At 38.5% G+C, this 26,705-nt stretch overlaps 1 protein-coding gene across 15 annotated transcripts in view; it reads right to left on the bottom strand.

Annotated features, from left to right (window-relative positions):
* LOC137297128 (sarcolemmal membrane-associated protein-like) overlaps positions 1-26,705 on the bottom strand; it is a 94,424-nt gene that overhangs the window by 51,313 nt on the left and 16,406 nt on the right. For all 15 annotated transcript variants that reach the window (XM_067829126.1, XM_067829130.1, XM_067829136.1 and 12 more), the window contains exon 3: positions 293-449. In XM_067829126.1, coding sequence (XP_067685227.1) covers positions 293-449 — 157 coding nt within the window. The remainder of the gene's footprint in view (positions 1-292; positions 450-26,705) is intronic.

The raw sequence follows: 26,705 nt of genomic DNA, 5'->3' as shown, positions 1-26,705 counted from the left end.
GTCATTTACAACTGTTATGAAGTACTGCTATGAACATTATCCAGCTCTATCCAGCTCTACCACAGGATGTCATCTCAGACAAAAGCCTCAAGTAATAGACTCCTTCCACTTTAAAAAAACACTCAAGCCAAGGAACAGCATTAACAATGCTGACAAATCTGGATCTCAACTAAGGAAAATTTGGGATTCAAACTCATATCACAGGGATGCAACTTGCAATTTGATGTAAATTTGCACAAAGAGAGAAAGTTTAATTATAACACATCAACATTCAGTACAAATGTATACATACTTTTCTCTCCTCTCCGGTTGTTTTCCATGACCTCGACCCCGAACTGTATGAGATCTCCGGAGAAGATTTCCCTGGCGGGTGACTCTTCCCCTCCCTTACACAGTCTCTGGTTGTTGATGAATGTGCCATTGCTGCTCTTAGTGTCTTGTAAATAGAACTGAAACACAACACACACTTGTCATAGCACAGCACCTTACAATTAAACAGATACATCAGTGATTTAATGTTTAATACACCAGTCAGCAATCAATATCAGGGAGTGAATGCATACAGATGTATGCCGCTTTTAGCAATATTCCAGCAATATCATGACAGGGGACACCAGGAATGGTTTTCAAAACCAGCCAAACACAACACACACCAATCTTATTACAGCCCCTTACAACTAAACACAGGCATCAATGATAGACTTGAGAATGAATGTTGTTTTAAAGACCAGGGGCCCGTTTCACGAAACTTTCATAAGCCTAAGATCCCATAATTTTTTTTATAGCCACTGTTCCTCCTATACTGAAAAACAGGAGCCACGGATGCTACGAGAAAAGTTACGAGATCTTAGGCTTACCAGAGTTTTGTGAAACGGGACCTTGTCAGCAATATTTTTGCAATATTTGCAGCTTGAAAATAAACAAGTTTTTTTTTTCTCTGTTCATGTTGTCAACCACTGGTATATTTGATTAAGACTAAAACATCATGGGCTTTCCAAGTGCAGTGTAAACACATACTTAACCAGTCTCAAAACAATAATCAGATCAGATGTTGTCAAGTCACTGTGATGATGAATATTTTTATCATTTCCTGCTTTCATATGTGATCCTTAAAGAAATAATAATAACTCACTTTCAATTTCAGTTTCTCTTTACTATTAGTTCATGTAACTGATGTTGTCAACAGTTTTTAAAGATTAAAAGGTTAGGTTCACAGAGTACACTTGCTGGTAAACATCATGTAGGCTCTAAACACTATGTTCATTCGGAACTAGAATATATTGCTTCCTGTCAATACCTAATTTTTTTCAAAAACAACATGTTTTCAGTTCCTCAATACAAAATAAACCAATACTAAAAATCACTTGGTCTACGGGATTGCAGGCAAGAACATGTCCCATTGATCTGTTGGATGCCAACAAGGGTGGCTACATTGACTGTTTCTTTTTTGTTGGTTGTGTATGTTAGTGTCTGGACATAAATGGAGAGCTTTGTTGCTCAGAATATCAATCACTGATTGCCTAGCCCTGGCTCTATCAATGATATGTAGTCATAATACATCTGAAATATTGACACATCACTACCACAAATTCCACATCTTGTATATTTTGGTTTGATTCGTAAACTTAGCGTGATATGTTTAGTCCATACATTAACACTAACAGAGATTCAAAATGATAAAATCTGAACAGCCATGTTTGAGATTGTGGACTCAAAAGTTTCTAGCACTGACTGTTTTGGAACATGGGAACAACAAACTACTCTATAGTAGAACAAAGATTTGATTTAATGATACTGAGACCTCTTCAATGACAATGTCACACTTCATCACTGTGTTTGATTTTAAACTAACTAAAGAGTATTTCAGCATCACACTGATTTCTTTCAGTTGAGCTGTAAAAATATTTTGATCTCCAAGTCATTTCTCAAGATTTCTTATTACATATTTCACATAGTATACTAGTCCAATAGTGTTGTTTTAACACTTTTAGTGTTAAAGAAATCACTGTCACCAATATTCCATGACTGAAAATTTAATAGGGAATAAAACCACGTTCCAGTGTCTGACAAGCAAGCACAGGACCACCCTTGCATTCCTTAACACATACAGAGCAGGTCCATATCCTTTTTATTCCATCATCATCAATGTACTCAAATAAACATTCAGTGCCTTAAAATATTTAATGTTGACAGGCAGATTTGAGATTCAGAATTTGTGGACAATTTAAATATTCTTAGCTGTGAAAAGTGTTTCACTGGCATTCTTATTGTTTGATCAGCATTCCAGAAATTGGTGAGTCAGTTATGCAGCATTACAGAGTTAATGGATGACAGCTTGTTTTTACATAGAGCTACGTTTCGATGTAGATTCTCACACTAATTATCAAGCTAAAAGTAATTCATTGACAACCAAGTGATGAGAACTACATATACATAGTGAGTGCGTGAGTGAGTGAGTGAGTGAGTGAGTGAGTGAGTGAGTGAGTGAGTTAATATTTAACGTCACATCAGCAATATTTCAGCCATATCGTGACGGAACATAACACTGAAAAGGAATACATGTGTATTATAAAAACCTATCAACATAGGACAGTAAAACAACTAGAATATCACAGAAAAGAATGTAAAACTATACCTAAAACAATTCATCTATACAGGACAATACAATATAAAAATGGGCTATAGATTGCTAACAACCGAAGGTAGATCACCATACAAGGGACCATGGGGACTTACAGTACTTTTGCTACCTGCATGGACCCTAGCTGGATTTACATCATCTCCTCAGTCGTCGGCAATTTGGGAAATCTAGCCATACAATAAAAAGACCCTTATTCTACAATTAAAAACCTGGAAATATAGAAGTTACTTTGAATGTTTGTGGACTTACATACCATCTCAGGAGGACAATAGTTTTACAGTACTTCAACCCCCACTGAAGGTACAGCCACTAACAATTCTAGTTACAAATCTAAACTACCAATTATTAAAAATCTATTTACAGAACCATAGCGCTCACAATTCAACCATGAAATCGATTTCCTTTAAAAAACCAATGATTAAATTAGAACAAACATATACATAGAATGATATGACCAACAGCAGATAAACATTAACAACAGCATGTAACTGAATACACCTTTGAAAGTAAGGGCTGGGCAGAAATGAAGACAATATGTCTCAGGGACTGTGAGAGAGACAATCCATACACATGGGCTGTGAATACACCTTTGAAAGTAAGGGCTGGGCAGAAATGAAGACAACATGTCTCAGGGACTGTGAGAGAGACAATCCATACACATGGGCTGATATCCTAGATAACGATCCCAGTCTTCCAAAACTTTACATTTTAACAAAAATCCATCTTTAGCATACTTTTGGTGTATTATGTCAGGAGACACTGATTTTATATTATGAGTCTGCTGCAGTGTTAGTGCACAACAGTTGATTCCACATGAACAAACACAAGACTGTGCTATTATATGAGTTTCATCAACTATCTGGCCTTAATAATGTAAGCTAGGAGTTATGTCAGTGAGGCAAACAAAAGCAGAGAAGTATTTGCCATTCCTACAACAGATCAATATTCGGGTGTACAAAGCACTGGCCATTTGAGCAGTGTATTTAATATGATCATGCACAGAGCCCGCTACAATTATCAGCATCTTGTGAATTGGCACAGAGCCCAGTGATGTATAACAAACTATTACAGATCAGTAAGCCACTCGGATAATAATCCCACATAACCACGATCATTAATAAAGCACATTCCTCCAGAGGAAGTGGTTGTATCTCTGAGAATGATTACCCAGGCGTCTGACATGTTGATGAAACGAGCTGCCGGTTTGTTGATGGTGTTGTTTGAAGGAAGGACATGCATGATGATGTTATTATAACGCATCAGAAGCACCAGCCTTTACACTCCATCATCTGCAGTAATTAGGTCACGACTATATAGTCGGTGCAGTTGGTGCTGTTTGGGAAACTCTTCATTCAGTCTCAGAGGAATTCATTGTGTATTATGCATGAGCAGGTATGCGTTCACTCAGAATTACATACTAGAACTGATCTTCAATGGAGTGTACACTCAAATATATCTTAGCAGGACAGGTGGTATGTTCATATTAGAGAGAGGTGACAGGTGATTCCTTTTCACCTGATTCCTTTTCACCATTCCCAATTCAGTCAAATAATTGGTTTTTAGATTAATTTATTCATTTATTTTAATTCAGTTTTGATTAATGCTTTTTCTCAGACACATGCTCATCTAGAGGACATGATATAATTTCTGTTATGTCAAAGCAGTGAAAAATCTACTTAAAATTACTGTTTTGATCAATAGTCACTGACATCTTTTTAAAAGTGAAGGAGTTTAGCTATACGCAACACTCAGCAACATTACCTCTATATGGCAGCGGTCTACACATAATCAAATCTGGACAAGACAATCCAGTGATCAACAGCATGCAACATCGATCTGTGCAAGCTAGATACAATGATCTGTGTCAACCAAGTCAGCGAGTCTGACCTCCCGACCCCATTAGTCGCCACTTACAACAAGTATGGGTTACTGAAGATCAATTCTAATAAAAAATTTCATGGGTCCATTTTTTCAGTAAGTCAAAGAAGAAGCAGAACCAAAGCAAACCAAACCATAAGCCTTTCCTCGTTGCTATCACATGTAGGTAGGTGGGTGGGCTTTTAAACTGCTCTAAGTAATATTCCAGCAATATCATGGTGGGGGATAACAGAAACAGGCTTTACATAATGTACCATATATTTCAGGAATTGAATCTGGGCCTGGAAAGCTGTGACAAGCAAACACTTTTACCATTACGATATCCACCAAACACCAATAATGAATATTGAATGTTGACATATAACACCACTTCCCAACACGTAGGCATCCAGTTTACCAATAACCTGTCAACATCATACAGCACTCAACATGGCTTGTAATGTTAACAAATTTCCCTCATCCATTTACATGTCTTTCATGTTATTTCCTGTGACATTTCATTTCCTCTCAAGAGGTGGACAGTACATGGAACTCACTCAAGTACCAGGTACATATATAATTACTGATAAGTACCAAATAAACATGTTTCATTACAATATGAACTTTTAGTCCTGTACAGTATGTCTCAACTCCAATAAGACTGCTCTCTCTTCACAGATTTCTGAGAATTCATTGAGGGTGTGAGGAAGTCATTGTGGAAATTCTTGAACAAATCACATGTTAAATTTCTTTTAGCTTTTAGTACTGTAATTCCAGCAATATCATTGCAAGGAACACCTGAAACAGGCTTCACACATAATTCCAATGTAAGGAATCAAACCCGGATTGGCAAACACTTTAACCATTACGCTACCCCACTGTCCTGAAAGAGTCATCATCAGGAACCTGCTTGAGGTAATCTATTCCGGTTTGAAGATATCCTTCAGTGAGTTGAATGGCCATGGTACAGACTCACAAACTATAATGTATTCATAATGTATAAAGACAAAATAACTTCATGCAAGCGATCACAGAAAAACTCACTTGTCAACACAATTAATCTTTAATAACAATGGCTCTGATGCACCCTATTCTAAAAGAATGATACAAATCTGCACATTAACCTAACACCACTGTAGCCTGCTAATACTCAGGAATCAAGCAGGCTTTGATATTCACACTAGGCCACACGTTTGAAACTACCAAACTGAGCTGAGGACAAGCAGCAAATCAATGACCTAACTGACAAGCAACATTTGAGGGTTCGGAAAAATAATAATATAAAATAATTCTTAACAAGTTATCAGTCGTTCAAACTTTTGGTTAAGAATATATTCTACCAGAAAATAACAACAACAGAAGGCTACCATCACCAGATTAAATTATTCATGTCCACAGTTCAAGGATGCTGAAACCATGTTTGTGTCCATTAGCTCCTGATATTAGCTTCATCAATTATCATCGCATTAGACTTAACACAGACCAAATGGATGTCTAGGGATCAAAGGTACTAGATAACTATGACACAACAGCAGAGAAGAAACATTTCTGTCAGCAAACTGGTCAGATTTTCATTGGATATTTAGCAGGGTATTTGACAAACATGAATCAGGAAATATTAAAAGTATTGAGAGATTTAACATCTGCAACAACTAGCTACAATTCTGAGAACTACTATTTTGGTTCAATGGTTAAATGGCTAACTTAAGTGTGCTGGAGGTCAGGTGCCTGACTCAGAATTTGGGTTCAAATCCCATATGTTGGACCCAAAAAAGTAACAGAATCTGCGCTTTGAGAGAAAGTGTCATACACGTTTCTACTAGTCCTGCTGACTGGTTTTAAACAGTACAATTTCCAGAAGACAAGGATTCACCCAGACTTCAGTTCAATTCAATTTTCAATACCGGATCCAAAATTATTAATCATTTTTTATTTTATTCATCTTCCAAGTGAAAACATTACATTTCATTTAACTCTCAGTCAGCTCTTTTTAGTGTGAAATCCATCGTCATCTTGTTGATGTCTGCTTACAACAGTTCTCAGTGGATAGTTAGCCCAGTGTCACCCAACCACGTTTTGTCTTATTTCAGCGCTTGAAACTGCTAGAGTTGGAGTCAAAGTTAAGTTCTGGCTGTGTGGAAATGATTTAAACAGGTATTCAAATACTCAAGTGAAATATAGATAATGGTCACTGAAAGTCGAAAGTAAGTTGTCAGATTCGCTTTTCAATGAATCGAACCGAAATTGGCGAATCATTGCGGCTCTACAAAGAATCTATACTTCCAGGAATCGTTGATTGTCTAAGAGTTTTAGAATAAGAGAATAAGTTGATTTCTAAGACAATTTCAGTTTCTAATTGACTGTCATCCAGGATATCCAAAAGATTTGTTACAAAGTTGGTTATGATAGTGATACAGACAAACGCCCTGTCAAAGAGTGATAAATTCATAAAATGTCAAGATGACATTTCTTTCCATCAAAATCCTTCAAACCAATCTTAACTGTGCAAACAAACATCTTCCTGGTATCAACTCAAAGATATCATCCTTGATAAATCTTCACATAAATACATCATTCCAATCTAAAAACAAATAGAAAACCAGCAAAGTTATGAAACTGTCAAAAACTTATGAGAGGCAAAGTCAATCACGTACAACATAATTTTTCATCTCACTTCATCTGACCCTGTCCAGCTTTAATTGCAAATATTCAGGCTACATACGCTAACATGCATGAGAAACAAGATGAAATACACCTCGTGATGAGATCCCAACAGACTGGTGAGGTTTTCACTAGCCAACAACATATCCTATTTCCAGAAGTGTTGCCTCAGGTAAACCAACATGAGCACCAGTAGCCATGGTTACGTCAACACTGGAAGCCTTGTGTTTCACAATCTCAGTGGATCAACAGGAATAAAAGTTGTTGCTTTTTAGCTGATCATTTTTGTTGTACGGCTTCTCAAACACTTCAAGGGCAGATATATGTCCTCTTCAGCTGCCAAATAATGTAACTCTCTAACTTACTAAGCGACCTCCCAGTGAAAACTGTTTCCATGTTTAAGGGATCCTTTCTTATATACTCATGGCAATAAATAAGGGAACAACTGAATGTTGAAGTGTTGCTTAAGTCTTTTCAAGGTTTCTCAACAAGCTTTGAATTGTACTGTGGGTGAAATTCTGTAAATAAATAAAGGAACACTTGTATTTCGATGTGTTCTAACACATAAAGGGATTGCGTGAGCATGGTTTTGTGCATCTTTCAGCAATATTTGGGCAATATCACGTCGGGAACACCAGAAATGGTCTTCACATGTTGTACTTATATGAGGAACTGAACTTGGGTCCTTGACATGACTGGTGAATGATTTAACCATTAGGCTACCCACCATGCTAGCCTTGCTCGATGGTTTTACAGAATGCAAAGCCTATGGGTATACAGTAGTTATATCCGACAATAATCTAAGGACACCAGCCTGCAAATTCATATTTTTTAGAAATTATCAGTGTAACTTTTAATTATTACCTTAGAGACTTGTGCAAGTCTACCACTACCTATCAAACATATATTACACAATCATATGATAAATCACAAAAAACAATGAAGTACATGAAGTCATATCATACCATAACTTACTTTCTATCATGACATCATTTTCAGCATAGATTTGTGAGTGAATGCTAGTGAGTACATTAAAAAATAAAAGATAAAAATTCATATTTTATTGGTTATATGTGTGATATTATTCAGGAATCACTAAACATAGCCTCATGTTCATAAAATTGACAGTTTCTACATTGCTGAGTTTGAACTGTAATCATGCACACATCATCACTGAAATACAGGTAAATATTTTCAAAGATTGTAAACAGTAGTTTATTGCACATGTAATGCTTTACTGTATAACAAACAGCTAACATATGTTGTTTTTCTCTTAAATAACAAGTAATCAACTGTTTACTGCGCAATAAATAACAAAGGATGAAAATCACTGGCTTAAAAGATATCATCATTTACTGTTTCACTACACTCAATACAAGAATCATAGAATATTCTTAGATTGTATAATGTTCCCCTGAATTACACATACATTATATCCACTTATCTGAAATTGTCTAAAGTCAGTGGCTTGGAAGCATCAGTAGACTTTTCATCCTGAATAACATTTTGTAAGATGAATAGGACAATATTGACATTCAGAAGAATTCCATGAGACGAAGGAGTCGCCAGCTATGCCCATGGCTTTTGCCCTAGCTCTAGGGCAGGTAATAATGAAGGATGGTGGATGGGGTCTTCACAGGAGAACAAATACATGAAGACCACAATGTCAGGAGTCCCTCACACCAACCTAAGCTTTGAGGTAGTTCTGGAGGTACTGATTCAATAAGAGGTCAATACTTCAATCTGGTCATGCTTGGCGGTCAGAATGGTGACTGATCGATCATTCTTGCGTGCTCAATGTTTTGGAACATGGAAATATTGGGTGTATATCATTCTTATTTCATTCTCATTTCAGTATGACAGGTGACAGCAATGATGAGGCTGATGATGTGTCTTAAGAAGTGAGAGAGAGAGTCTGGTTTTACTCAGAGAGAGAGAGAGGAGAGAAAGCGGGAGGAAGAGAGAGGGAGGAAGGAACGGGCTACTGAGCAACTGTGTTCCTGTTCTATCATGAAAGAGGGGGAATCCACAAATCATCTTATACTGCATAAATGTCAGGCATCAACCATGCATGACAACAGAAAGCTTTAATCCCAATCTTCTACACCAGTCCTTCCTAAACAAAGAAGATACTGCAACCTGCCTATATCTCAGTAAACTGGGCTTTGTCTCTTTGTCAGCTGAACTCACTAGAATAGGTCAGATAGCATGTTTATCCTTCACCTTTAGATGACGAGACAAGGGCATTCACATCCGGGTTTCAAGCCACATACCTTTAATCACCATGCAACTGATCTACCCATTACACCATGGAGTGTGTCATTAACGTCAAGGTATATTCATTCAACACTACCTGAAAACAGATCACAAACTTGGAGCTCAATCCACTGGCCTAAAGAGGCACCTACCATTTTTGGTAGTGCTCTGTAATTGAGCAATTCAAAAGGAAAACAAAACTGACTATCCATAAATGACAGACAATTCCAATAATCAAAATTATCATGCTGATCCAGATCCATAATAAACCAGCCATAGATTTATATTCCCTAAGACTGAGTGAGTGAGTGAGTGAGTGAGTGAGTGAGTGAGTGAGTGAGTGAGTGAGTGAGTGAGTTTAGTTTTACGCTGCACAGAAGAGATAGGTGAGTCAATCAGAAGGAGTGGAGATTGAGAAAACTAACATACAATGCTAGTTTGCCCTCAGCTTAAACATCACTTAGAGAGGAAAATGTGTCATGGTTTGCTGCCCATATCTGATCTACACCTAGACGTTCATCATTAACTGAATGATTGATATACACCATTAATTTTGAAAGAGCTGGGAATTCCAGAAGGTCAAAATTTGGAAAGAGCTGGCAATTCCAGAAGGTCAAAGCTTAATTTATCTTAAAGTAGAATAAAATCATGTCAATGTTATCACTTGTATGTGAAAACATAAACTTGAAGCATTATTTCAACATCTTCAAAAATATGGGGTCATATATTTCACAGTACATGATGAATTCAATTATATTGTTCTCTCCCCTTATTATTAAAGGAGAAAATCAAATTACAGAGTAAGTCCTTCTAAACTCGTCAAGACAAGATCTGTAGACAGACTGGCTGACTGAGTTTAGTTTTATGCCACTTTTAGCTATATTCCAGTAATATTACAGCAAGGGACACCAGAAATGGGTTTCACACATTGTGCCCAAGTGGGGAATCGAACCCGGGTCATAGGCATGATCAGCAAGGTTATAACCACTAGGCTACCCAATCACCCCACTTGTGGACAGAGAGAGAGAGACTGCAGTGTCCAAATACATGGGGTCTCCACATGTTCGATTTGAATTAAGGACCTGAAACTGTGAGTCATTAAGTTTTATACAGTATATACAATTACAGACAGTTAAATCTTGGAGATATAAATAAAATGGTATCACAATTAAAGTACAACACTGTCCTTCAAACAAATCAAAGACAGAAATGTACAGATAATAAACCTTTCTTGTTCTTCAACTAAATGATCAGCCCACACAACAGACTACTGCCAAGAGTCTACAGAGGGTAAATGAGGATATCAATGCTCATCCCATCTCAAGAGGGCCACACACTGAGTACTAGCATCTCTCAGACAAGAAATGGTCCCCTTCTCCTTATCCCAGTCCACGTGAACTAAAACCAATCAGTCCCCATCACTATGGATTAATTGACACGGCCTCAAGGGATGTGTTTCTATCAATATCCCAACCACTGAAATCTTGACAAAATCCTTCTTCAGATCACTCACACTATCATCCATTCTGCTAACAAGCTTGTCAAATGTTGTTCCAAACACAGTTTAAATGTAACATTTGTCAAACAAAAACGTCTGACTTTTCTCATTAAAGACTTGGATAACAAGAAATCTAAACAGTGTGATCGATAAACAAGCTCTGACACATCAGAAAAGCAGGCATTCCTCTTTTCCCGCCTTCAATTAAACATAAACTTAATGGTATGTTATTAGAGGATTGGAATCAAAGAAAATGAAGCCACACTTGAAGACATGGCAAGATTTCCCTTCTTGGATAAATATTTTCAAAACACCCTAGCTTCTTGGAAAAAATGACCCACTTGGATACATGTCAGTATTACACCTCCCTGAAAGCCAATACCACAGAACCCTTTCTTCATGGAAACTGAGGCCACACTTGGATGCATGTCAGTATTACACCTCCCTGAAAGCCAATACCACAGAACCCTTTCTTCATGGAAACTGAGGCCACACTTGGATACATGTCAGTATTACACCTCCCTGAAAGCCAATACCACAGAACCCTTTCTTCATGGAAACTGAGGCCACACTTGGATACATGTCAGTATTACACCTCCCTGAGAGCCAATACCACAGAACCCTTTCTTCATGGAAACTGAGGCCACACTTGGATACATGTCAGTATTACACCTCCCTGAAAGCCAATACCACAGAACCCTTTCTTTATGGAAACTGAGGCCACACTTGGATACATGTCAGTATTACACCTCCCTGAAAGCCAATACCACAGAACCCTTTCTTTATGGAAACTGAGGCAACGCTTGGATGCATGTCAGTATTACACCTCCCTGAAAGCTAATACCACAGAACCCTTTCTTCATGGAAACTGAGGCCACACTTGGATGCATGAGCATGTTTTTTTTTCCATGCACAATCTCTCGTCATCACTGAGAATTCATTTGCATGCATGAAAAAAATGGAAATTCTGTATTTATTTCATGTTTTATAATCCTCAGATAACTAATACACCTTACTGAAAAAAGAGAAAATTAGTAGGGTATTTTGACTACATTTCAGATTTATAATGAGTTTAATTTGATACATGAAAAGCATGGCAACAACCTCTTGATTTCAGGATACTTAACAGTCAAGATTATCAAGAAAATGAAACTCAGCACAATCATACATTTGATCATCAGACTGACCCTGGTTCTCACATACACTACACAAAATATAACTACTCTAAAACTTTCTGCAATTTTTCTATCAACATTTTACAAATCTTAACATAGCCTACATTAAAAAAACTGTACAATCACATACAAGTGCCCTCATCAGAATATGTGCCTCTTGAATATGGACACTTTCAGAGTGACTGAGGTGGGTATTACACGATTTTTAGCAATATTCAAGCAATATCATGGCAGGGGACACCAGAAATGTGCATCACACATTGCATTAGGAAAATTTATAAGCAAGACTGACAACTAGAAAACAGTTTCTTCAACACAAACCAACAACAAAGTTTACAACAAGTGACAAAGTTAAAGAGATACTTTAAGCTTCTAAGCCCAGCATTACAGGCTTATGTTCCCAGTGTGGTCGTAGATTGTAGGTACCCATCAGTACTAATGGGAGAATGTACAGCGGCAGTGCTAGAATACACACAGCAGGTATTGGTTCTGTCAGTGAGTCAGCTGACTGGCATGTGGAGCATGACCACATCACTAGGTTTGCTCACTGTTCACACAAACATACAGTCTACATACTCAGTCCGATATAAGCCCATGGACTGTTCTTCAAAGATGACATGCATACTGAACAAATACTGGGTGCCCTTGTGCATATGTAAGCCAGTGAAGAAACACAGAGAAATAATTGGTGTTTCAGAAGACCAGAGCCCTGAAGAGCAACCAAGTGACCCTGCATTCCTGAGCTAAGCAAACATTTTGACCCTTGCTTTCTGATACCTGGCCCCTTCTTTCCCAGTTGCTTGGTCACATGACCCTTGAGTCAATGTTGACCTCTAAGCACACATTTTATAAAACAACCATCCCCATTCAGTCCATAGATTTCTACTAAGCACTACTTGTCTATACATATTCCCTTTTCAGCTCCTGAAGACTATACTCATTCCCTTTTCAGCTCTTTTAGAGTATACTCATCTCCCTTTTCAGCTCCTGAAGACTATACTCATTCCCTTTTCAGCTCTTAACAGCCTATACTCATCCCCTTTTCAGCTCCTAACAGCCTATACTCATCCTCTCCACAGCTCCAGCTGCCTACATTCATTCCCCTTTTTAACTCCCATAGACTATACTCATCCCTTTTTCAGCTACTGTTGACTATACTCATCCCCTTTTCAGCTTTCAGCAGTCTGTACCCATCCCCTTTTTCAGCTCCTGTAGACTATATTCATCCCCTTTTTAGCTCCCGTAGACTATATTCATCCCCTTTTTCAGCTCCTGAAGACTATACTCATTCCCTTTTCAGCTCTTTTAGAGTATACTCATCTCCCTTTTCAGCTCCTGAAGACTATACTCATTCCCTTTTCAGCTCTTAACAGCCTATACTCATCCCCTTTTCAGCTCCTAACAGCCTATACTCATCCTCTCCACAGCTCCAGCTGCCTACATTCATTCCCCTTTTTAGCTCCCATAGACTATACTCATCCCTTTTTCAGCTACTGTTGACTATACTCATCCCCTTTTCAGCTTTCAGCAGTCTGTACCCATCCCCTTTTTCAGCTCCTGTAGACTATATTCATCCCCTTTTTAGCTCCCGTAGACTATATTCATCCCCTTTTTCAGCTCCTGTAGACTATATTCATCCCCTTTTTCAGCTCTTTTAGACTATACTCATCTCCTTTTTCAGCTCCCGTAGACTATATTCATCCCCTTTTTCAGCTCCTGTAGACTATATTCATCCCCTTTTTCAGCTCCTGTAGACTGTATTCATCCCCTTTTTCAGCTCCTGTAGACTATATTCATCCCCTTTTTCAGCTCTTTTAGACTATATTCATCCCCTTTTTCAGCTCCTGTAGACCATATTCATCCCCTTTTTCAGCTCTTTTAGAGTATACTCATCTCCTTTTTCAGCTCCATCAGCCTGTATACATCCCCTTCTCAGCTCTGTCACACACATCTGAACACCTAATTTTCAAACGTGTCTGAGGCTCTGAGAACACAGGAATTAGCACATAAACAATGTATTCAGGAAGCACACCACAATTTCCAAGCCTCTTCAGATTAAAGTAAAGCTATGAATACTCCACACTAGAGCACAGGATTTAGAACATAAACAATGTTTACCCTTCTTGAAACATAAAGCTATTACTGAGCCTTTAACTAGGAACATAAACAACGACATAAGGCCATTTGTATACTTGTATCACTTTCACAGAGATGAGATTCTTCCCTTTACACCAAATCCTATCAACACTGTTCAAGAATCTATGATGGAGCTGTATCCTGTTGTAGTCTGGATTTGAAACCTTACTCAGCATAGATGTTACCATGGTGACTTATGTCCTAGTAGTCTGAAGTGCCTCACTGGTATCACTGTGATGTAACTGAAATACTGATCTGATCCTCAGCTTGCTCACTTCCACTTCCTTCAATCATTCCTTTTAGAATTAGAATCTTCAGCAACCCATGCTTGCCACAGAAGGTGACAATACTTGTTCTAAGAGGCAACTAATGGACTCAGGTGGTCAAGCTTGCTGATATGTCATCAGTTCCCACTTGTGCAGATTGATGCTCATGCTGTTGATCACTGGACTGTGTGGTAGAGACTTGATTATAGCTGGAAATTTGCTGAGTAAAACTTAACTCACTGCCTCTTTCTCTTCTTCCTCCACTCATTTCTACCCTCCATCGCTCATTTCCTCAATTCTTGCTTTACTCCCACCCTCTTTCATTCACTTCCATCATCCTTCACTCCCATCTTCCCTGAATCACTCACTGGAGTCACTCATTCCACCCTCTGTCACTCACTCCACCCTCCGTCACTCCACCCTCAGTCACTCACTCCGCCCTCAGTCACTCATTCCGCCCTCCATCACTCACTCCACCCTCATTCACTCACTCTACCCTCCATCACTCACTCCACCCTCCATCACTCACTCCACCCTCTCCACCCTCCATCACTCACTCCACCCTCAGTCACTCACTCCACCCTCCATCAATCACTCCACCCTCCATCACTCACTCCACCCTCCGTCACTCACTCCACCCTCCATCACTCAGCCCCACCCTCCATCACTCATTCCACCCTCCGTCACTCAGCCCCACCCTCTGTCACTCAGCCCCACACTCCATCACTCACTCCACCCTCCATCACTCACTTCACCCTCCATCACTCACTCCATCTTGATTTCAAACATATTAATCTGGACATGTTCTCAAGGAAGCCCAGTTTCTGACATTCCCTATCTGAACAGCAAAAGAAATGCAACTGGGTTTTTTTCGGGGTTTTTTTTTGTGAAACTTGTGTTTCTTTAGCTGTTCAGTATGCTTCATGACACTTCCAGGCAGTACACAACTCAAAACAACAAACTATGTCACCTTCTTCCATTACAAAGTGCTTCAGTGCAATGTTGACAGATGGTGAAAGCAGATAGTGACAGTGTACAATACATCCACAGACACACTCCACTAGACACCTAACATCCAGCTAACTGACTCACAGCTCGCCTACCATGCACAGTACCTGTCCATGTGTAGGATAACATCATTAATTACTCATACAGGCTAGGATACACAGGTGATTATTTTTGTGATATTCACACATGCTTTTCAGTGATTCTCAACGTTGATAGGTCAGCTAAGCAGGGAAGAAATATTATTGGTTGAAGGGAGCTACTTTTTTTCATGATCCAAGTTCATTGACAAATTTAACCCTTTCACTGATAAGAACATGCTGTGCCCACACAATCCAAGATTTTAAAAAAAACGCCATGAAGGTTACATAATGTGAATACTCGTTTTATTAGACATTATTACTTTGCAATAAAATAATGTTTTAAATAGTAGTTTTTCTTTTTAAAATAAATAACCTTAAAAAAACACAAAAACAATCGTGTCCACTGGCAATGTGAACATTATTTCAACTCAGGCATGTATCCCATAATCACTAGTACCTCAATGATTATTCTCTAAATATATCACACTCCAGTGACAGCTATATATTTCAGTAACAAACCTGTGGACAAGGTATGCCTTGAGCTTCATCTTGCACATATACACAATGGAAGACATATTGAGTTATAGGTAGTTCAAGCTGACTACACTACTGGGTATAGGATTCAAGGTCTAAGACTGCATGAAGGAATGGACAACAGAAACATCACACCAGCATGTCATTTGTGATTCTGTCTAGATCACTGACACCATTAGTCAAGGGACAATGTCACATCTGAATAGCAAGATTCTGAATAAGAATTCCACTATCAATATTGACCTAAGGATAAAAGCATTTGCTTGTCCCACTGAAGGTAGCAGTTTGATTTACTTCCTGCATACAATTTTCATTATTATCCAGTGTAATATATCTCCATTCTATTATAAAAACCACCTTGCTGTTGCCATAGCTATGCAATGACCTAATTGGCATGATGCCAATTCTGTTAGCCAATCAAATCACATTCCTGAGCAGGATAAAGTTTGTGTGAAGAAGGTAACAAGAGAGTTGACGGTGGTGACATCAGAAACAAAACAAAGTCTGGGGATGTATGGGTCCACAGTATTTCATATAACAGAATGCAGCTATAACTCACTGGGTAATCAATCCATTATTGCTGTTCCCATGCAGGTGCTTGAATATTTGTAATGAGTCAAATGGAGTCCAGCATTTCAATGTGTTCAGTCAGATCACTGTATATTATTTGTTAGTCTGTTGTTAAAATGCAAGATTCAGCATTTTTCAGCTGTAAAACAGTGGTCTGTATATAAACATGTCTAGACCAACCGATCAAGTGACTGACATCATGAGCATCAATCTACATGATTGAGATAATATCCACACACAAAATCAGCAAGCCTGAGCACCTAATAATACCATAAAACACTTTAACCACAAAGCTACCCAACCATCCTGATTAATCCCCGGGTTGCTTGTCGTAAGGGGCAACGAAATGGATCAGGTGGTCAGACTCACTTACTTATGTACTCCAAATATGTAGATTGATGCTGTTGCTGTTGACTGATTTGATTATTTACATACTGTCACCATACAGCCGGAATATTGCTGAATACAGCATTCAACACCAATACAACAATCCCTTAGCCCATATCACCCATCCCTTATGATACTGTTGTGAATTGGTATGAGACCCCTGGATCAAGCTCACGCTTCTGAAGTCTGCACCACATTTCTACGAACTGAAAAAAATCTTAGCTTATTAGATCAAAACCTGAAGACTTCATCCCCCTTTACACTAAATTCTAAAACCATTGGAAACTCTGACATTGATTGAAATTTCAACTTGCTCACTGCAACTCTGAAATGTCAAGCATCAAACATGTGGCCAAGATCCCACGCCCTTCATGACATGACCTCAAAACACATTCCCTATTGAAACACAAGGACATAAACTGGCTTTCAATCACTTCAAAATACTGACACCAGACCTTTCTGCATCATGCATGGTCTTGGAAAATCAATGCATAAATCTCAAAAAACACAACATGCTGTCATTTTCTCAAACTTCTCCACATTACAAAACAACAAATAGTTTATAGGATAGCAAACTCTCGATACAACACAAGAATTCCAAAGTTTAATCTATTTTCAAACATACTCTACAAACATATTTTAACAAGCTCTATCTGAATCATTAATCAAGGACACAGGGCCCTAATTATCTCAGGTAAAAAGAACACTTAACAAGGCCTCTCAACCAAACATCAGCCCACAAAGTTTGCCGGCATGTGCATGGCACTGTTATTTTAAAATCACACAACAAATGTTGACTCAACTGCACTGAGGATGGAAGACAACAAAATCTGCCAAACAGCTCAGGTAATCGGAACTGAGGAAAGCATCAAGGTAAACTCACTGTGTGCTCTTCCTCCTAAACTAAAATCAACTTCAACAAAGGAACAATACATTTTAGCAGAATCATCAAGGATTCAATAAAATAACGAAAGGAATTTGACAAAATTCTTATCCAATTCTTTTTAACAGATCCTTCAGCAAGCTTGGCGCTGTTCATGCCGCACAACCGGTGAGGAGTTAGCACAGCAAACAAGTCATAAGCCCTCCATCACAGATGCAAACGCATCACCATACTGCGTGACAGGCGTACCTCACCTCTCAACTATTTACATCACTTGCGTTAGTCAATGCACGCAAATAACACACCTCCGTCCTAATTCCTTTTCGTCAAAAGCTCAGCTGTGGTGCTGCTCACCTATCTGAGCTGCAAGGGTGTAAATGTTGATAAATTCCGAACAATTATCAACATTCTTATGTTGCATAAACCCACAAAATCATTTTATAGATATGTTTTGTGTTTTCTAAGACAAATTTACCAGCATGAACAGAAAGTAAACCTAACTGCACATATCTGTGCTTTCAGTTCAAATCTCCTTTTATTCAATAAACCGCACTTGCAGAAACGAAAGCCAATAAAAGAAAATAGATTTTTGCTTCAGGTTTATGAGCACATTTGTATGACATTTCTAGATTTCAAACATCTATTAATATGTGCCTATTATCTAACAGTCAACAGTGGTGTGGCTTGGGATGGTTTGGTTGTTGTTTAATGCAGCCATCTGTAACAGACAATTCAGTGATCAACATCATGAGCACTGATTTACACAATTGGGATATGATCACATGTCAACTAAGTTAGAGTATATGCCAAAGCAATCCTGCTAGTCCTCTCTCAGGAGAACCATTGGTTGCTGAAGAACTATTCTAACCCAAAGACACACAAATTTCCAGGACCAGTCACACAAATAGTTGACTAGATGAACACCAGCAATGGCTCTTGAGCACAGTAAGATAAATATACACATATCACATCTATCATATGACTACTATATTTCAAATACTTCTCATCACATTAACTGGAAATGGGTACCTATTCAGCTCATCATTCCCCCATAAGAGTAGAGAACCATTGTCATTTCTGCTTCACTGCAGAAGAAAATCCACCATTCCCAGTAAGACTTGACGTAGATAACATAAACATAAACAGAACATAAGACCTCGGTTTACTGATAATGTGTGGACGCTGAAGTCTAAAAGCAGGAAGTCTTGCATCCATTTAAGCAGTCTTGGAACAATACAATAACTGATTGCCCGTTCATAGAGGTTGCAATTGATTTGAGCATTAACACAACTCACATCAAAATTCAGACTAGATGAAGTGTTTCTGCAGCAACAACCTGACAAACGGAAGATACAGCTTCTATCCCTTAATATTTCAAGAAATAAATCGAAGCCTGTGACACATTCACAGTTGTCCATCTGACGGTAAATTCAAAGTGAAGCTAGTCAATTCAGCTAAAAAACTGATTTCCTATTGAAAATGTGTATTCAAGTTGTATCTGAAAGTTTTCCAGCTTTGCTCTTGAAACATCTCTGGGACATACAGAACCTGTTTCAGTATCTATTCTCTTCTTTACTTTAACATAAGATAAACGTGCATACCGGTACATCTAAATGCATACTTCTAAACAAGCTTATTCCCCAGTGTATAGTCTATCAAATGTTTTTTCAGACATACTGCTGATACAAGACAAACAGGAAACAAAGCATCTGTCTATTCATCAGCCAAAGTATTATGACTGCCAGATCAAGACTTCACACGTATAAAGACCATTAGTCTTTGGAAAGTATTATCAAACTTAGTAATTACAATGTTTTCCCTACAAAATAGTATTCATTAGGAATAAGAATTGTCTTTCATGCAAGCCTACTTTACTGTATAAGGGAATAAAAACTTCTAATGTTATTCTGACAATAATCAGACACTAAAAAATCTTTTTAAACTGTATAAATACAATGTCTGAATGACCTGCTCTATTTATCATACATCATTTACTTTCAGTCACGTTTGTCTGGTGAAACACATTAACACGTCAGGTAACACCTTTACGGCATATGATGAATGTAAGTCAATAGTCCAGTGAGTATGGAGATTTAAACGTATTTCATAATGGCAAAGGTAGAGCAATGGATATTATCTACAGTTCGTTTGAGTCTGAAATGGACCGATGGATTGCAAATTTTATCACTGTACAAAATTGCCACATAAATATGAATAGTATACATGTTTATCATTTCTGTGGTTTCACCCCGCCGCAAGAGATAACAACTTTGTGTTTTCAATGATGATAGTTTCTTAAACAACTTTTTTGGTGGAATCCTGAAAATATTCAAATATCAGAAAGCTATTGGGTATTAGTATCTGATAAACATGTGTACTATTCATATTTATGAGGCAATTTTGTACTATGATAGTATTTGCAATCCATCGGTCCGTTTCTGACCCAAATGGACTGTAAATGATGCAATCATTAGTAAGTGAGTACAGTTTTATGCCCAGGTAGTCGGTGTGATAAGCGAACACTTCAACCACTACGCTACCCTACCAACAACCAATATAATCATGATGATCCTCAACAATGAATTATAGTTTTTGTCTGCTTTAATTCTGAGAAACAAAACCTGTTTGAAAGATTTACTGGAAGTTAGTGGGCAGAAAAGATATTGAAAACTGAAAGAAAACATAAACATTTACATGGCAAACAAATATCTGAACTTTTTATTGCAGAGTTATCTCAAACATTCTCCTCTGTCATAATCAATGGTGGGGAGGAAGTACAGCAACAAGCAGGTGAAAGTTTCCACTTCCAGGTGTACAGTGGCTCTAGCCACAGAACTGAGACAGGTGAGTCAGACAAGAGAAAGTTTGGCCACCACCAGTCTGGAGTAACATATTCCTTATGTGAGGCAGCATCAACAGCACCTACAACCACCCCCTCCCACAGCAAGAATGAAGGTGAAAGTTGAGGCATCAAAACTGGTTGGTATCTGCTCGTATCCCACAACACACCAGATGCCTCCGGTATTACACAGTCACAGAGTGTACAGATATACACCATTGGAAAACTACAAGCTTATATCTACCACTCAGCTGTCTTTGGTACTCGTGTGCAAAGCAGTGTTTTGAATTAAGCTTGAAAGTCAATGGCTCCTTAGGATAATTCGTCAGTTGATAGGAAAAGGTTAGTTTGGGTGTTGCACCACTTTTAGCAATATTCCAGCAATATCACAGCAGGGGACACCAAAGAATAGCTTAACACATTTTACCCATGTGGGGAATCAAACCCAGCTCTTTGATATGATGAGTGAATGCTTTGACCACTAGACTACCCAACAGTCCCCTAAAAATGTTGTGAGGTGGGGTAGGCTAGAGTGGCTGAGCTGGGTGTGTGTTTAAATCCACTTTGTTTGATTGTCCAGTTATATCACAATGTGGAGATTAAGAGCTAATCATAATCTAACATTCATGTAAATAAGATAAGATCTGTCAATAACACCATCACACAGCTGTAATACATATGTAACATAATTCATTTTACTGACAGCAAATGTGTTTAAAGTTATTAACAGTAAGTTAAGTCAATAATACTGTCAGCACAAAGTGCTGTATGATCCATATTTCTTGATGCACGGTAAGTAACATAATCTGCTAATACTCCCAGCAGTGCATAACATAATCTGCCTGCCTACTATGTGCAACATAATCCATTAATACTGTTAGCTGCATTTACTGCTAGCACACCCTGTGCAGCAGAAACTGCAGGGTGAGACAATACAGTCTTACTACAGTACTGTACATATTGTGGTACAAGACCTTAGGTTCAGTTTTTGAAACATGATTATAATGCAGAAAATGACAACAAGAGCAAAACTATACATTGTTTAATAACAAAACAAAAAAGAAATAACCATAACCTTTGTTATTCTGAATGAACAAAACTGTCATTTTATGACTAGATAGAAATGGCGGTTCTAAAACTGAATTTTTGGACTGCTTAAAGGTATACTGAACTGAAAGTAAAATGTTGTATACCGTTTCACCCCTAACAACCAGCACACTGGTTCCATGTAATCTGTAATCACTGTCTGTACACTGTGACATAATCTGTTTATACACCCAGAACATAGTGTATTACATAATCTGTAATCACTGTCTGTACACTGTAACATAATCTGTTTATACACCCAGAACATAGTGTATTACATAATCTCACTGTCTGTACACTGTAACATAACCTGTTTATACAGCCAGAACATAATGTATTATATAATCTGTAATCACAGTCCGTACACTGTAACATAATCTGTTTATACACCCAGAACATAGTGCATTATATAATCTGTAATCACTGTCTGTACACTGTAACATAATCTGTTTATACACCCAGAACATAGTGTATTATATAATCTCACTGTCTGTACACTGTAACATAACCTGTTTATACAGCCAGAACATAATGTATTATATAATCTGTAATCACAGTCCGTACACTGTATCATAATCTGTTTATACACCCAGAACATAGTGTATTATATAATCTGTAATCACTGTCTGTACACTGTAACATAATCTGTTTATACAGCCAGAACATAGTGTATTATATAATCTGTAATTACTGCAAGCACATACAGCCTACACTTGGTGTACAATATAATCTGCAATCAGATTCAACTAACCTTTAGTCTCTGAAAATATACAACTGCAAGAAAAACTCCATTTGTTTACATGAGGCCCCAGTAAGGACAGAAAACCTGAGGAAATCTAGACTTACGTCCCTTAGTGCTTTTGCAAATCAGACAGTGTGGGCCGAAAGTAGTCTGTCATATTGACCCTGAAGCAAATATATTCCAAGAAAACTCATGCAAGTCTAGAAAATGTGGCAAATCTAGACTTCCAGAGTATCTGGACTCCTCATTATATTTCATTTTTTTTTACTATGATTTTTACTTCTGTAAAATATGTTCATTTCTGAGACCAGCTGCTAGTCTAGGCTGAAGGGAAAATATTACAGTCAAGGACTGTGGGACAAACTATCACTTCCCAGTTCAGGTTTTCTCCAGGCTCGTCATGACACCCAATCTCATTCTTACCTAAGCATATCACTTTCACCTACATACTAGCACCTCCTCCAAATAAATCACCCACAGTGACGTTACATCAAACGAGTGCCTCTGTATTTATACCCAAGCCAATATGGCCTGCAGTAGTCATGTGTCACCATGTGACTGACAGCCCTTCCACTAGCCTGAAACTATCACACCACTATACATATCATCATCTATATAATTTGGACAAAAGGAGCTTACAAAAATATCAATCTCAGCATGGAAAATGGAACATGGAATCAAACCTTCAATGTTACAAGCAACCACTAGGCTACCCTACTGTCACCCATTTGACAATAAAGAAGATTTAAAAACAAAATTGTGTAATTCCTTGAAAAAAGGTTTAATGTTTCAAACTGGAGTACCCTATTTAAAATTAAGCCTTTCTATGCAGCACTTCAATCTGTTATTTACGAAACTTGAAATAATGCCACCATATAAAAAAACAGACCACATCAGACAGGCCCAGAGTACCACTCTCAGTCCTGACAAGGGGAACATCAAGACGTATAACCAAACAACTCAATAATCTTAGCATTATCTAACCAATAGACATGTTTTTCCTTCCACAGACAACTGCTACTTTCCATTTCTGATGTAAGTGAAGGAGGCTTGTCTGCCCACAACAGAACAGAGGAACTTAGATTAATGCTTAGTCCCTGAAAATGTATAATTCTGATAGTACGACAAACTTACATTGAAATGTAAAAGGAGACTCACTGAGCTGGAGGAATCTAGACTTGCTTCATTCACGGCTTTAGCACTGCAGAAAGGTGTGGAAGGATAATTAATGTGGTTCAGGGACTGTGAGACAGACAAGGGGTTATGTTGGAAAGGGCCATCAGGACTGAAAAAATAAACCAGTTTAGACAGCATGCTGGACTGTAGAGCCAACACTGTTACCTATGACTACAACTGAACCAGTTTTGACACTCTTACATACATTGTTGTATCATGAGGTTCTCTCAAGTACTGCACACACTGACTCAAGTGACTAATTACATGTACTTTCAATGCAGGATTAATTGGTGACAATACACATCCGGATGACCCCTTGCCACACGCTGGATTAGACATCCCCGATAACTGGAAAAACATACATTCGAAAGGCTCACTTCATGCCGAGATCTGAAGAGTTACATAGAATCGGCCTCACGCAGACTAACCCTTAGACTCTGAATATATTTAATTTTGATAGCAACAAATAATCCCATTTAAAATGAAAAGGAGACCCAGTGAGACAGGAAATTCAGAATCCTGAAGAAATGTAGACTTGTTTCATTAGGGCATAAGCACTGCATGGAGGGCAGCTTGGCAGTACTGAAAATAATATGGTTCAGGGACTGTGGGACAGACTAGGAGGTAGATGTGCTGGAAAGGGTCTGGCAGGCAGGCAGCTGTTATCAGCATGCTCGGTATCAGTTCACAGTGCCAGTCTGGTAGACAGACAGGTAAGTAGGTAGGTAGGTAGGCGAGGAGGCCGCCCATTTCAGCAGTGATGTGTGGAGGATGGCATATCTGCGTCTCACTGTCATCATTTGTTCAGTAATAGTGAATTTGAGCTTCTGCTGCCTTTTAGTAAATCAGAACCAGGCAAAACTTAAAAGTGTGGCTAATCAGAGACCCTTTATACACAGGGTTCCACCTACAGAAAGAGTTAATATGAACCTGAAAGGTGACAAGTGCTCCGCATAAGATGCATACATGATATTGATCAGCAGAAAAGATCACTGACAGGTTATTCCTACCTGCACAATTTGCCAGACCATTTTAGGGAGTGAACTATTGTTGTTTTGTGCAGCAGTAAATAAATACTGGCTATATCACAAGTGCTTGTAATACTCAGATCTGAATAATGCACACCTGTGCATACTGCAAGAACTAAAAAAACAACTTCAGGCAATGACTTCAAAGAATCAATTCTGTCACATGATGTGAGCACCTTGAACCATTTCTGGCACAGAATCTACAGAATTCCCAACACAGAATACAGAATACAGAACACTGAATACCCACTTTTGAGTGAGTGAGAGTTGGTTTTCGCCACTTTTAGCCACAATTCAGCTCTATTATAGTGTTGAACACATACAAGGGCTACAGAGGTGATACCCACATGAGGAATCAAACCCAGGTATTCGGCAAGAAAAGTAGACACTTCAAAAAGGCCACCACCTGCCACAGACAGATGAAACTGATGTAACACCAGGAAGGTCATCTGGATCTGGACAGTCTGTGTAATTGGGAACAGCACCAAAAAGCCAAAAGCTATGGGGCAGGCTTGGGGATAAACACATGGCCAATAAAATGCCTAGGACAACCTTTTAGTGTGATGCATACAATAGGTTCCACTCTGTCAGAAATATAGAGCAAGCACATGAGTCAAAGGAAGCTCAGAAGTGTTTTGGCCCTTGGCTGGGGTTTGAGGTTAAAATGATTTAAGTATTCATATACACTCCATAGATGCCATTGATGCTTTAGCACTTACAAGAACAGAGCACAATTTAGTCATGTTCCAGGTTTATGGAAGTGGGTGAGTGAGTCTGGGTTGCTTTCTCACTGAAAAATATTTCTACATAAACTGTATGGATGATGGGGTAGCCCAGAGTTTAAACTGTTGGCTCATCTGGCCAAAGACCCAGGTTCAATTCCCCATGTTTACAAAATGTGATATCCATTTTCGGTGTCCCTTGCCTTGACAATGCTGGAACAGTGCTACAAGAAACATAAAACCCAACCCACACTTGTACATCTGTGTCTTGATAATGGTCAAGTCTAAACCTGCCACATAATCAGAGACTGACAACATTAGCAACTGTCAGTGTCTCAATCACCCTCTGGCTATAATGACAAGCACTGGACACAGGAACTTCCCCCAACCTATGACATTATAAGGGATACAGGTGTCCATATACCGACTACCTATGCTGCTAACTCCATACAGCGATTATAACATGTTTGTGGAAGGAATACCAACTAACTTTTTGAGAATAAAGGGAAATAACCCCATTTGACAAAGCTCTCGTAAGCCTAACATTTCATAACCTTTCTCATAGCAGTCATACTTCCTATACCATAACACTGACATACGACAGTTGTAGTGCTGTGATAGCTTTGTGAAATGGAGTCATGGTAAATCAGACATGGAGAGATCATGATGTTTATGTCACGCATTGAAGAAATTTTCACAACTCTTTCAAACACACCTATTGCCATGACTACTTCAAGCATCATAAAGTGTTCATGAATGATATCGTGATACAAAGCTCCAAACCCGAAAAAATACTCTCACAACATTTTGTCTTTTGACACATGTATGTGCAGACTACAGTCAGTTCACTTTACAAGACCTACTAACATTTACTAGTTTTACTGGACTACATTCTGTACAAGGGCCAACAGTCACAGATAGCTTCTACCTCCAGCAAGAGGACCTCCTTCTGTGCTATGATACCTGAAACCAGCACTATGATGGATGGATGGATCTACCAGATTTTCTCCCCATCAAACAACAGAGAGGCCGATATATACCGACCACAAGATCTATTTAGACATTTATTCCACACCTGTCCACTAATCTGCCTGCTCATCGGCTATTTGCCACCTCTCTGTTTCTGCTTGATTCAGATACCTTCCACAGCAAAATCCTCT

Source organism: Haliotis asinina, chromosome 9, assembly GCF_037392515.1.
Source record: "Haliotis asinina isolate JCU_RB_2024 chromosome 9, JCU_Hal_asi_v2, whole genome shotgun sequence".
NCBI lineage: Eukaryota > Metazoa > Mollusca > Gastropoda > Lepetellida > Haliotidae > Haliotis > Haliotis asinina.
The sequence above is the reverse complement of the archived record's forward strand: the minus strand, read 5'-3'. Positions and strand labels throughout refer to the sequence as shown.